This window comes from Octopus bimaculoides, chromosome 29 (genome assembly GCF_046866305.1).
Source record: "Octopus bimaculoides isolate indiv1 chromosome 29, ASM4686630v1, whole genome shotgun sequence".
In the NCBI taxonomy this organism is placed as follows: Eukaryota; Metazoa; Mollusca; class Cephalopoda; order Octopoda; family Octopodidae; genus Octopus; species Octopus bimaculoides.
The window spans coordinates 19815412-19828641 of record NC_142956.1 but is presented as its reverse complement, the minus strand read 5'-3'; the positions used below and the strand labels follow the sequence as shown (position 1 = coordinate 19828641).

General features: G+C 36.8%; 1 protein-coding gene across 1 annotated transcript in view; it reads left to right on the top strand.

Annotated features, from left to right (window-relative positions):
• Positions 1-13230, top strand: part of LOC106876468 (uncharacterized) — a 60897-nt gene that overhangs the window by 7249 nt on the left and 40418 nt on the right. Inside the window, exons 4-8 of the mRNA XM_089345731.1 lie at positions 545-583; positions 2263-2511; positions 3232-3270; positions 3991-4242; positions 5980-6155. Coding sequence (XP_089201857.1) covers positions 545-583; positions 2263-2511; positions 3232-3270; positions 3991-4242; positions 5980-6155 — 755 coding nt within the window. The remainder of the gene's footprint in view (positions 1-544; positions 584-2262; positions 2512-3231; positions 3271-3990; positions 4243-5979; positions 6156-13230) is intronic.

Genomic DNA, 13230 nt, shown 5'->3' with positions numbered 1-13230 from the left:
GAGTGTTGTGCGTGCAAGGAACCGTGTGAATACTCAGAAAAAAAGGAAAAAAAAAAAGGTGCCAGCGATAGATCGGGGCTTGTGGGGTCGGAGCGTGGCCTGATCATCGCTTCATTTGTGTTGTCTAACGTACTGTTAATATCATTCGATTTTTTTATATTTTATATAATTTTTAAAGTCATATTTTATGTAAACCATTCGCATTACTGATCCCAATCAGTTGTTTTGTACCATTCTATGTTTAGCCCCCTGTGAGCAATGAAGAAATTGGTATTTTGTCTGCCGTTACGTTCTGAGTTCAAATTCCGCCGAGGTTGACTTTGCCTTTTATCCTTTCGGGGGGGGGGGGTCGATTAAATAAGTACCAGTTACGCACTGGGGTCGAACTGAGAGCCACATGTTCAATACCTTCTCTCAACCTGCCATTGTATATAATGTGTAATTAGATCTACAAGGGTTAATTATTGTAACGCAAATAATAAACAATCCTGTTGATGAAATGTAAAATCTGAAAATAAAGAATTTTTCTTTTCATCTTTTGCAGGTTTGACAGGAGCAGAGATTTATAATATCACCCAAAGTGGTAAGCGGATTAACAAACCCTTTTTGCCTTTTAAACTAGTCACAACTTTTTCAATTCTGTCTTCTATTTCTTGTTCTTAATTCATAGGTTTTAGTCACTTTCGTTTGTGTTTTTTTTTATTATTACTTTAAATGTTTATTCCAACCAGGCAGTTCACTAGCACAACACGGTCACTGATAGTGACTATTCTTTCGATAAAGCTACGAATTTGAATTCATTCAGGGTTGTCTCTCTTTGAAGTTTCCCATTGAGGAAAGCTAAAGAGCTAGAAACACACATCGGGGAATCCACAAAACAGTGGTTTTCAACCGGGGTCAATATGGTTGTTTGGGGTTCCATACAAGATTTTGTTGTTAAAATTTATGTACAATTAATTGGTTATAGTTTTACGTAGGAGTGGCTGTGTGGTAAGTAGCTTGCTTACCAACCACATGGTCCCGAGTTCAGTCCCGCTGCGTGGCATCTTGGGCAAGTGTCTTCTACTATAGCCTCAGGCCGCCCAAAGCCTTGTGAGTGGATTTGGTAGACGGAAACTGAAAGAAGCCCGTCGTATATATGTATATATATGTATATATATATATATATATATATATATATATATATATGTGTTTGTGTGTCTGTGTTTGTCCCCCCAACATCGCTTGACAACCGATGCTGGTGTGTTTATGTCCCCGTAACTTAGCGGTTCGGCAAAAGAGACCGATAGAATAAGTACTAGGCTTCTAAAGAATGTCCTGGGGTCGATTTGCTCGACTAAAGGTGGTGCTCCAGCATGGCAACAGTCAAAAGATTGAAACAAATAAAAGACTGAAACAAGTAAAAGAGTACACAAAATATTTTACCAATTTTTTAATATAATTCCTAATAACATTTAATTATAAAAATAGGGTTTTTTAAAACATAAAATGGTTATAAGGGTCCACCTGAGTAAAATAGGAATCAAAAACAGTCCTTAGATGGAAAATGGTTGAGAACCATTGTGTTAGAGGGCAGCACTGGGCAGATATGGTGTTTTAGAAGTTAAAAAAACCACAAACGTATTTCAACTAATTCTCTTGCATTTGCTGGTTTTTAATAAATGGTTTTTCCCAGGGATGCCATTTGCTTGAAGTTCACCACAAAATCATGTCTGAGCTTCTTGATGTGTTACACAATCTCAGTAAACAAAAGGCTAATTTGTATGGTGTCGTTTGTTCCTATTCAGGCTGTTTGTTATTCTATAGGCTGTTTGGAAACAAGTTTGTGAGGTTTGTGACAGGAAGAGCATCCTACTGTTGGAAATGAAAAACTCTGATCCATTCAAGCATGATGGTCTCTTGCTTGTTTCAGTCATTAGACTGTGGCCATGCTGGGGTACTGCCTTGAAGAATTTTTAGTCGAATGAATTGACCCCAGCAGTTATTATAAGCCTGGTACTTATTCTATTGGTCTCCTTTGCTGAACTGCTTTGCTGAAACACACACACAGCCACATACATACCCAGACACACTCACATACATGCAGACACATGCATATATACGACGGGCTTCTTTCAGTTTCCATCTGCCAAATCTACTCACAAGGCTTTGGTTGTCCCAAGGCTATAGTGGAACGCACTTACCCAAGGTGCCGCTCAGTGAGACTGAACCTGGAACCATGTGACTAGGAAGTAAACATCTCATTTGATTTCTTTATTTCAGAAAATGTTGTAATTGGAGGAAGTGCAACCCTCTCAATTCGCATTCCAAATATAAAGAGACCGGCTGTGTGGGTGTGTGGAACTAAAAAATATGAATGCGATAGAACATGCGTTAATGGTTCTGAATTTCAAGTGAGGCAGTGGGGCAACATGTCTTCTCTTTGGATCAGAAGAGTCATGAACAAATGTTTGACTTGGAAATTCTATGATGACAACTTCAACATGGCGAGAATTCGTTTGAAAATAAATGGTAAGAAAATTACTTATTATAATCCTTTCTACTATAGGCACAGAGCATGAAATTTGTGGGGAAGGGTTGATTACATCGGTCCCAGTACATGACTGGTACACAATTTATCATGGACGGATAGGTGTTCTCATCTTGTTTGATGTCATCAGGTGTCCTGGTGGAATTTCAAACCCAACACTTTATTTGACTATTGGAGTACACTGTTTTCATTCCGAAGGTATGTTGCTGGTGTTATTTTCCAGTTAATATTATTTTTCAAGTCCCTGCCTGGAACTTAGAGTCCCAGGGCCAGCTTAAATGCTAAATGGTTGTTAATGTTTGAGAACCACATGTTCAATGCCTTCTCTCAAACTGTCAATGTATATAATGTTTAATTCTATCAGGTTGTCCGGAAAGTTCATGCCGGTTTTTAAAGGGAAGAAAAAGGTCAATGAATACTTGCCATTACATTTTTAATCAACCAAATATGAACCATTTTGTTGCACAATGCGTCTCCATCTTTCCTTTAACTTGAAAATACCCTCTTCCCAGAATTGAGGTGGTTTCATGGCAAATAAGTCGAAAGGTAAGCTACTATAAATCGGCACAAACTTTCCGGACAACCCAATATATGCAAGACTTCATTATCATTATTTAATTATTGTAACATATAGAGTAATCAATCCTGTTGATTGAATATAAAATCTGAAACTCAAACATTTTTGTTTTCGTCTTTTACAGATTCGACAAGAATAGAAATTTATAAAATAACCCAAAATGGTAAATGGATTTACAAACTCCTTTTAAGTTAAACACTGTTTTTTCAATTCTGTCTTCTATTTCTTTACTTAACTCTTAGTTCTTAGCCACTTTCTTTTGACTTTTTCCAATCGGCTCAATTTTCTTCTTTTGCCTAACGTTTCTCTTGATACCTTAACACTTTGTTTCGTATGTACACTGACATTGCACATCCAAAAGAACCTACTAACTTTATTCCTCTCTACTCTTTGTATGTCCTCTGCATTTAGGGTCCATGTCTCACTATTATGTAGCAGTGCTCTTCATATACAAGCATCATACAATGTGCCTTTCACTCTGAGAGAACTTTTGTTGCCCAAACTCCTAGCTTCCTCAGAGACCACCATATCATGTCAAAAGCTTTCTCCAGGTCAATGAATACCAAATGCAATGATTTACTTTTAGCTGCATCTTTTACTAAGAGTGAGTAGGTTGTATCCTACTCTGCACAATCTTAGTAAACAAAAGGCTCGTTTATATGGTGTCATTTGTTTCCAGTTCACTAGGTAAAACATGTCCAGGCACTTTGTTATTCAATAGACTGAGATATTAGGACAGGAAGAGCATCCAGTTGTACACAAAGTAAACTCTGCTCCCAAGCAGGGAAGAGTAGGTGTTAAAATGGCAATGATGATGAAAAATCTCCTGAAATCTTTCATATGGGAAACCAATCAATAATATTGATTTATCTTTTTATTTCAGGACCGGTTGTGCTAGGAGGAAATGTTACTATTCATATTGAAGCAAGCTTGATAGAAACACCCATTTCATGGACAAACGGGCGAAATAATCTCCAGTGTGTGACAACTTGTGATAACAAGAACGACAAATATGAAATTACTCACTTTGGTAACGTCTCGATTCTTTCAATCCGAAATGTAACAGAACAAGATTTCACTTGGCGTTTTTGTGACTTCTATTTCTGCTCTGAAAATTATACTTTAGTGATGAAAGGTAAGGAAATTACTTCTGCTAATAATAACAATAATAATTCTAATTTTGGTACAAGGTCAGTAATTTCATGTGGAAGAGGTTCCTCAATTTCATTAATTTGAGTATATTTAGCTGGTCCTTTATTTCATCAGCCCCAAAGGGATGAAAGGCAACACTGACTTTACAAGTATTTGAACTCAGGGGGTAAATGAGTCAGAAGAAATACCACAGAACCTTTTTCTCTGATGCAGTAATAATTCTGTCAGCTCACAACGTCAATGATGATGATGATGATGATGATAATAGTAATACTCCTTTCTGCCATAGGCACAAGACCTGAATTTTATGGAGAGGGAGACAGGTGATCACATCAACCCTAGTATACAACTGGTACTTAATTTATCGACCCGGAAGGATGAAAGGCAAAAGTCGACCCCGGCGGAATTTGAACTCAGAACATAACGGCAGACGAAATGCCGCTAAGTATTTCGCCCGGCATGCTAACGATTCTGTCAGCTCACCACATTAATAATGATGATGATGATGATAATTATAATAATAATAACAACAATAATAATAATAATGGTTTCAAATTTTGCCACAAGGACAGCAATTTGGTGGGAGGGGATGAGTCAATTACATCAACCCAGTACACAACTGGTACTTAATTCATCAACCGTGAAAGGATGAAAGGCAAAGTTGACCTTGACGGAATTTGAACTCAGAACATATTTCTAGTTGACTGAATGCATTAGCTAGTTTCATTATTGAGGATCATCTCTCTATTGTACTATTTAATTGTTATCAAAAGGATTTGACATTTTCTAGTTTATTGTCTGTGAAAGAAGAATTCAAAGAGGAAAATATTATTAAGAGCAAAAATTGACGGAAACCACCGTCTTTACTAATTCTGTATAAATCCTTCTATCAGATGAAGGATATATATTTACTAATTATTCATTTTATCATCAGATTTAGGTTTTGCTTAATGAAAGTTTATAGGATGAATGTTATATTTATTGACAATATTTTACATATATATATTTACAATTTAAAATGACCACCTTTTTGCTTTTCCTATAGCCCTCAATATTTTCTCAACTGTTTTATCACCTCACAATTCTTTATTCCAGCCATTTTCAATGCTATAATTTGTTAACATTTTGTTTGAGTCACCAAATTTAATTCCACAAGAATGTTAGGAAGCCTTATGCAGAGTTTGCAACTAATTAGAAAGTTTCAGTTTCTGTTTGAATAACGAGGAAATTAATTATGTTTAAATAATGGGTAAATGTATATGCTGCCCCTGGTAAATGATGGACTGATCTGTTGACCATCCATTTTTGTGTTAAAAAAGTCAGTCCCCTTTGTTAAATGCTACGTAACCTTTCTAAATGATCGACTGATCTGAAGGGGGCCATTTAATCAGTTAGACATAGTAGTCTAAGATAATTATGTGTGTTAATCCTTTTCTTACCATATTTCTGTTGAAATGTATTGCCTTTGTTTCAATAAATTTTGGAAATAATAAAGAATTTAGTGAAATAACCTTGTCATTACTAAGTTAGTGTTTGGAACAGAAGTTTATTTGAAGTTTTGATGGAAGGTTTTACTTTAGATCTCTTTAAAACAAGGAATTTGTACAATAGAAACAAAAGTAGTATTGAGCAGGTTGGTACCAAAATGGTTCAGCCTGGTTGATATTATTATCTTTTATTAAAAACAAAAAGTTTATGTTTTCTTGTTCATCTTTTGCAGATGAGGAAGCAGGAACCGGCATACCCATCTCTGCCATACTCCTCATTTCCATACTCGGAGTTGTAGCAGTCCTTTTCATAATCCTCTCTGTCAAATTCGAATGGCGTCCTTACATTTGGATCAGGACCCGTGTCATCAAGTGGCAATCTCATAAGAAATACCAGAATCCACCACAGGCATAAGAATGCTATGTTTTGCGCTTTTTTTCTTGTTTTTCTGAGATAAATATTGAATGTATTTCTTTAAATCATATATAACCAGAATACTCATCTCTGCCATAGTCCTCATTTCCATCTTTACCATAGTCCTCATTGTAGCCGTTCTTCTAATCTTCCTTGTCATATCCAGATGGGATCGTTCCAAGTGCACCAATACTTGTATGATCCGGCACAGGAGTCGTACGGCATATCAGAATCCATCGGATGTAGTATAAGGGGGCTGTATTTTGAGATTTTTTTTTTCTTACAGAATTTCAACGATTGCATTAACATATTACAGGGGTTTTCTGAAAATTCGACCAGGACTGTTAAACGGAAAATTTTATTTTACAAAACTGTTTATAACTATTTATAACCACCCACCTATAATAAGCGCCCATGGGCACTTATTATAGGTGGGTGGTAATATGGAAGTAAAATATTTCACCTAAGAAAAACACTGGACTGGCTCCGGTGCAGGTGGCACATAAAATACACCATTTTGAGCGTGGTCGTTGCCAGTACCGCTTGACTGGAAAGAAAACGTTAAACGATGATGATGATGAAAAACAGATATTCTCAAAAACCATATTCATTTTATACAATTCCATTGAACTTTTATCATTTCAGTTATCAGATATATAAACATAAAGAAACTGAAACAGTTCTTAAAAGAAGTAGAATATTAAAAAACATTCTGAAGTTAACAATGACTCTATTAGGAAATATTGAAGATTAAACTGTTGAAAACATGAATAGAAGCCTCGTATGAACAAATAATGGTAGAATAATAGCCGAATAGTTTTAAGTTAAATATCACGAATTTCTTCATTTGTTGCTTGGCCATATGTTCTCTTCTATCTTTCACTTGCTCCAGCACGACTCTAGCCATACTGGGGCACTGGCTGGAAGAATTTTTTTGTTGTTGAAGCCCTATACTTATTCGATTGATCTCTTTTGCGAAACTGCTCAGTTATAGGGACATAAACCCACCAACACCTGTTGTCAAGTAGCTGGGAGGGAGGAGAAACAAAGACCTTCTCCTCCATACACACATATATCTGTGATTATAATTTAATACAATTCATATTTATTATGGGGATATTCAGGTAACGCATGCACCAGCACACACAGTAACTATCCAAAAGCATTACCTGGGCCACATCTACACATGACTTGCCTCCAAAGACATAATTTTCACAAAAATGTATATTTTTTTAAGGAAATTTTCTACAAATATACTTCAGACGGTGTAGATTCTTTTTATATTGGAATTTGATGTGACAAAATTTTCTGCCAAAAAACGTGATTTGTATTAATATGTAAGTATTCGGATCTTTTTTAAAACGGGGGCCACATTTTTCATTAACGAAACACTTTGAAACTTGGAACACTGGTAGAATGTGTCATATAAAACATCTTTTTCTCTTAGTCTTCTTTAAAAAAAAAGAAATCCATAAATTATTCCATGTTAAAGTTGTCGTATTTCTGTAATTTCAACCAATCACTGACGTCCATTCAGCCGATATACATTAAGTGCCGACTACATAAACAAACGATTCTGAAACAATTAATCCTAACCCTAACTCTAACCCTAACCCTACGGTTAGGGTTAGGGTTAGGGTTAAAGCAAATTTAAAATGAAAAAAGCAAATAAACGAAGAATCGTTTGTTTATGTAGTCGGCACTTAATGTATATCGACTGAATGGACGTCAGTGATTGGTTGAAATTATCGAAATAAGACAATTTTTTACATGAAATAAATTCGAATCCAAAAATATTTTTCTGTTCTATAACACAAAATAGATAAGTATACGAAGTTTGAAAGTCTTTCGGTACCAAAAACACTACGTAAAACATTAATGAAAAATGTGGCCCCCGTTTTAAAAAAGATCCAAGTATTCTATCCCACCAATTTATTTTTTCAGTGGGGCATATTTGTGTGTGTGTGTGCTTATTGCTTTAACATGAATATCATCAAATATAATTTAAAAATCTACGCTTTTTGGATGAAACTGAATGATTCTCATTAAACTTTTGTGATAATAATTTATAATACTCTTTTTACTCTTTTACTTGTTTGTCATTTGACTGCAGCCATGCTGGAGCACCGCCTTTAGTCGAGCAAATCGACCCCAGGACTTATTCTTTGGAAGCTTAGTACTTATTCTATCGGTCTCTTTTGCCGAACCGCTAAGTTACGGGGACGTAAACACACCACCATCAGTTGTCAAACAATGTAGGGGGGACACAGACACACAAACATATATACACACACACATATACATATATATATATACATATATACGACAGGCTTCTTTCAGTTTCCGTCTACCAAATCCACTCACAAGGCTTTGGTCGGCCCGAGGCTATAGTAGAAGACACTTGCCCAAGGTGCCACGCAGTGGGACTGAACCCGGAACCATGTGGTTGGTAAGCAAGCTACTTACCACACAGCCATTCCTACGCCTACATAATAATTTATAATAATTTATAAATAACTCTAGAAATTTTTCTAAAGGTATACATGGGTCAAGTTTCAAACCATCATCATCATCATCATCATCGTTTAACGTCCGCTTTCCATGCTAGCATGGGTTGGACGATTTGACTGAGGACTCTCACTTGGCTTGCCGGGTCTTCTCACGCACTGCATATTTCCAAAGGTCTCAGTCACAAGACATTGCCTCGGTGAAGCCTAAAGTTTAAAGGCTGTGCTTCCCCACCTCATCCCAGGTCTTCCTGGGTCTACGTCTTCGACAGGTTCCCTCAACCGCTATGGTGTGGCACTTTTTCATTGTTTAAAATATGGGTATTTACAAATATATACATATCATTTGCATTTAAAGTATGTCGATATATTTTTGATTTGTGTAATAAAGACATATTTAAAATGCATTAAATACATTTTGTGTTATATTTTGTTTATATTTAAATTGTATGTGCATTATCCAAATCAGATTCTCATTAAGAGAATGACAGCTTCTGCACAAAATGTCAGCTTCTGCACAAAATGACATCTTCGGCACAAAATGTCAGCTTCTACACAAAATGACGGCTTCTGCACAAAATGACGGCTTCTGCACAAAATGACGGCTTCTGCACAAAATGACAGCTTCTGCACAAAATGACATCTTCGGCACAAAATGTCAGCTTCTACACAAAATGACGGCTTCTGCACAAAATGACGGCTTCTGCACAAAATGACGGCTTCTGCACAAAATGACGGCTTCTGCACAAAATGACGGCTTCTGCACAAAATGACGGCTTCTGCACAAAATGTCAGCTTCTGCACAAAATGACATCTTCGGCACAAAATGTCAGCTTCTACACAAAATGACGGCTTCTGCACAAAATGACGGCTTCTGCACAAAATGACGGCTTCTGCACAAAATGACAGCTTCTGCACAAAATGGCAGCTTCTGCACAAAATGGCAGCTTCCACATCCTGTTTTCTGACTGGGTAAAAATGATCAAACTTTAAAGCCCTGCAGCTTCTTTTAATATTTTTCTGGAAAAAGTGAATTATCTCCTGAGATTCAGCTTGGAATGTTCACTGCAAGGTTCACTCCACGTCCACATGCGCTATCCGTCGCTGTACAGTCTCACACGTCTGCTCTGATGTGCTCTCCACTGCCAACTGCTCCTCGTGCTTCACTGACCCCGCATGCTCGCTGCGGCCCTTCCAGTGGGACCCACAGGCCCCACTTCCGACAGGACACGCCTATTCCCTCACTTCCGGTTCTTCCCCACAACACAGCCTGGCTCACAACACCACAGAATATTCGCTGAAGAATGCAGTGCAGACATTAAGTCAGTGACTCAAGCGTCAAGATAATTTACTATCTGATACCATACAAAATGAAATCCTAGAGACATGCTCATAACATCCTGCAGGAGATCAGGGAAAAAGGTTGAAAATTCCATGTTTATTGGTATTATATGTGACAGCACCACTGATTGCTCTGGCATAGAAGAGGAATAAGATATTGTCTGTTATGTTAAGCGCTGAGCAAGAGGCAATGCACATAAGCTTTGAGCAAGAAGGAATGCACCGCACCTATACTCTGAATAAGAGGATTTGCTGTTAACAGAGGTCAGCTGTGGCATGTTTGAACTTGTAAATGCATACCTGCTTCCTCCATTTGACTTGTCCTTACTGTCATCACAAATTAAACTGTTTGCTGGCCTGTGGACAGAAAAGGGAACTTTGCCCAAATCATTGTCTGACTTTGTAGAAAAAGGGAAAGCGTCTGATGCTGTTATTTGTTCCAGCACACCAAAAGTGTTGATGCTAATGTAGTTTGTTCTTTGTTTTGCCCATGTCTGTTGCATCAAGTGAGAGAACGTTCAGTGCACTTTGCCACTTGAAGAACTGGCTCCATACCACAATGACGCAACACCATCTAAGGCTGTGTTCGGTGCGAATTCACACCGTAACGGAAAGCAATGAGCCGAAAATTATTTATTTTTCCAGTGGGCACCTATCTAGCATTAATGTTTCATGTTGTGAATGACATAAAGAAGACCAAAGCGTTTTAAAAATATGACATGAGTTTCTTTTCGTATAAAGTTGCTTTATTTAACGACAGGAAAAAGAATAAGTGGGTCACAGAGAAAACAAATACAACAGTAAAGAAACAACAATGATTAGACACTCTTTGCAGATTGCATCCGGAAAGGAAACCCGTCAAAATAGACATATGTTTAGAGATATTTAAATGGGTGTGTCTGTGCTTGTGATCCGTCTCTGGTTGACAACTGTTTATTGAGTGCTGATGTCTCAATAACTTAGCAAATTTGGATATGGGTCTAATAGAATATCTACAAGGCTTTAAAAAATTAATATTGGGGGTTGATTCGTCTGGCAGTTCCCCAGCATGGCTGCGGTCAAATCACTGAATTAAGAAAATGACAGACGATAAATGATGATGTGTTGTGGCGATGCATGGACGTGTGAGGTGGGATACGGGTCGTCATAGTTATGGGCTGGGAGGTATTGGGTGCTAGTGTGTGTGTGTGTGTGGGGAGTGGGAAGATATTACTATGCGTATTTTGTGTGGAGGGTGTGTATTTAATATTATTGGAAATACCAAATCAAGCATCTAAGAAAACCAGCAGTAGGAAGTAATCTAATGATTAAACAATTTGGAATGTTATAATGGAGGCATTGATGAAACATCTAGAAGCATTGCGGAGAGATTAAATAGCCATTTGAGACAATATGATGACAAATAATAGTCTTCCATATTCTACCAATATGCCAAAGACCAGCATGGGGGCACACTGGGTTGACTTGACATCCGCATTTTATCCAAGCCCCTGAAGTACCCAACACTCAGACAAATACAGGAGTGCATCGTCGTAAATGAAACATCCCTCCTTACTAAATAGGAGAAACACGTAGAAGGTAGTGATACCCCCAATAGCTGCAGTTTATACATACACGGGTAGATTTGTAAGTAGGCTGTTATGTAGGCGAATACATATCTATATATACACTTTCCCTTCCCAAATTGAAAAAGGTTCGGAAACTGAAACAACTAACGGTGGCTTATGTTAAATTCGAATAGCTGTAACTTGGACAAAAACATGGAGAGGGTTAGGGTTAGGGTTAGGGTTAGGTAAAACTCATTTCCTTACACGTGCAAATTAACTTCATTGAAGTTTGTGAATATATCTGCCGTATAAGCAATGCTTCATCACAAAGAACAGGATATGAGTCTTGCAAGAATTGAACAAGTGTTTTAAAAAGGAAGAGGGGACAGCTAAGAAAACCTTACTTAAAGGATGGGGTTGGTCCGATAGAAGTAAAGAGAATAACAAAATAAAATGTAAGATTACTCATTTACTTGTAAAAGATAAATAGGCCAGGGAACAGGTCGCGGTCTCAAAGCGACGAAAATATTTTGACAAATTAAATTTAAATGTTGAAGTGAATCTAACGGATTTTGTGTGTTATTTTAAATGGCTTATAAACACCTTCCACGCTGCAATTGTTTATATATATATATATATAGTTTTAGGGAAAATAACCAAGTTTCAAGAACTCATCGATGAAAATCCACTATCACATATAGAAAAATTAATAATTAAAAGCACAATGAATGAGTATACTATCTTTATCTTATGATATTCACTTTGTTTTATATTATACTCATTTATTGTGCTTTTAATTATTAATTTTTCTATATGTGATAGTGGATTTTCATTGATGAGTTCTTGAAACTTGGTTCTTTTCCCTAAAACTATATATTTTTATATATTATAATCTATAAAGCTCAATTTAATTTTAATTTTTTATAAATTGATTTTAATTGAGTTTTTACCTGTAATTTTGGATTTTGTCCCTAATATTATTATTAGCCTTTTCTGTTTGTTTTCCTGTCTTGTTTTTTGTCCGCCATTACATTCCTCCATGGCAAGATTTAATTTGTGTATACAAATTTAATTTGCGGTCCATGGGAAGAGCTGTTTTAACGATGCGTCCTGCCCAGCTCTTTGAAACGCCGGTGTTAAAACAGGGGTAGCTGATGAAGAAGAATGTTCTCTATGTGGCTTGTGTGTTTTCCCGTCTACGTTTTGTTTGGAATGTCCTGTACCCAGATATGCACCTATACATACAGGTGGATGTCGGTACGCACATACCTGTACGTATATATGCATATACTCATTTACTATTTGTATATATATATATATATATATATATATATATATATATATACAGAGAGAGAGAGAAAGAATAGCTTTACATTAAGGTGTAGTGAAATATAAAATTTCCTATGTGTCAGAATTACATCGTTTTTCTATATCCTTGTTATCCGCTCAGACCAATGAAAATCTCTCTGTCTCTCTCTCTCTCTCTCGCGTGCGTGCGTGCGTGCGTGGGTGTGTGTGTGTGTGTGTGTGTGTGTGACATAAAATTGCATAATAGAATCCGAGTTCATTTTTATCAGAAACTATGGAAGCACAATCTTATGACTTGATGAACTGATTGGCGAAAACTTTTTGATTACAGAGCTTAAGACATATTTCCCCTGGATTACGAAGACC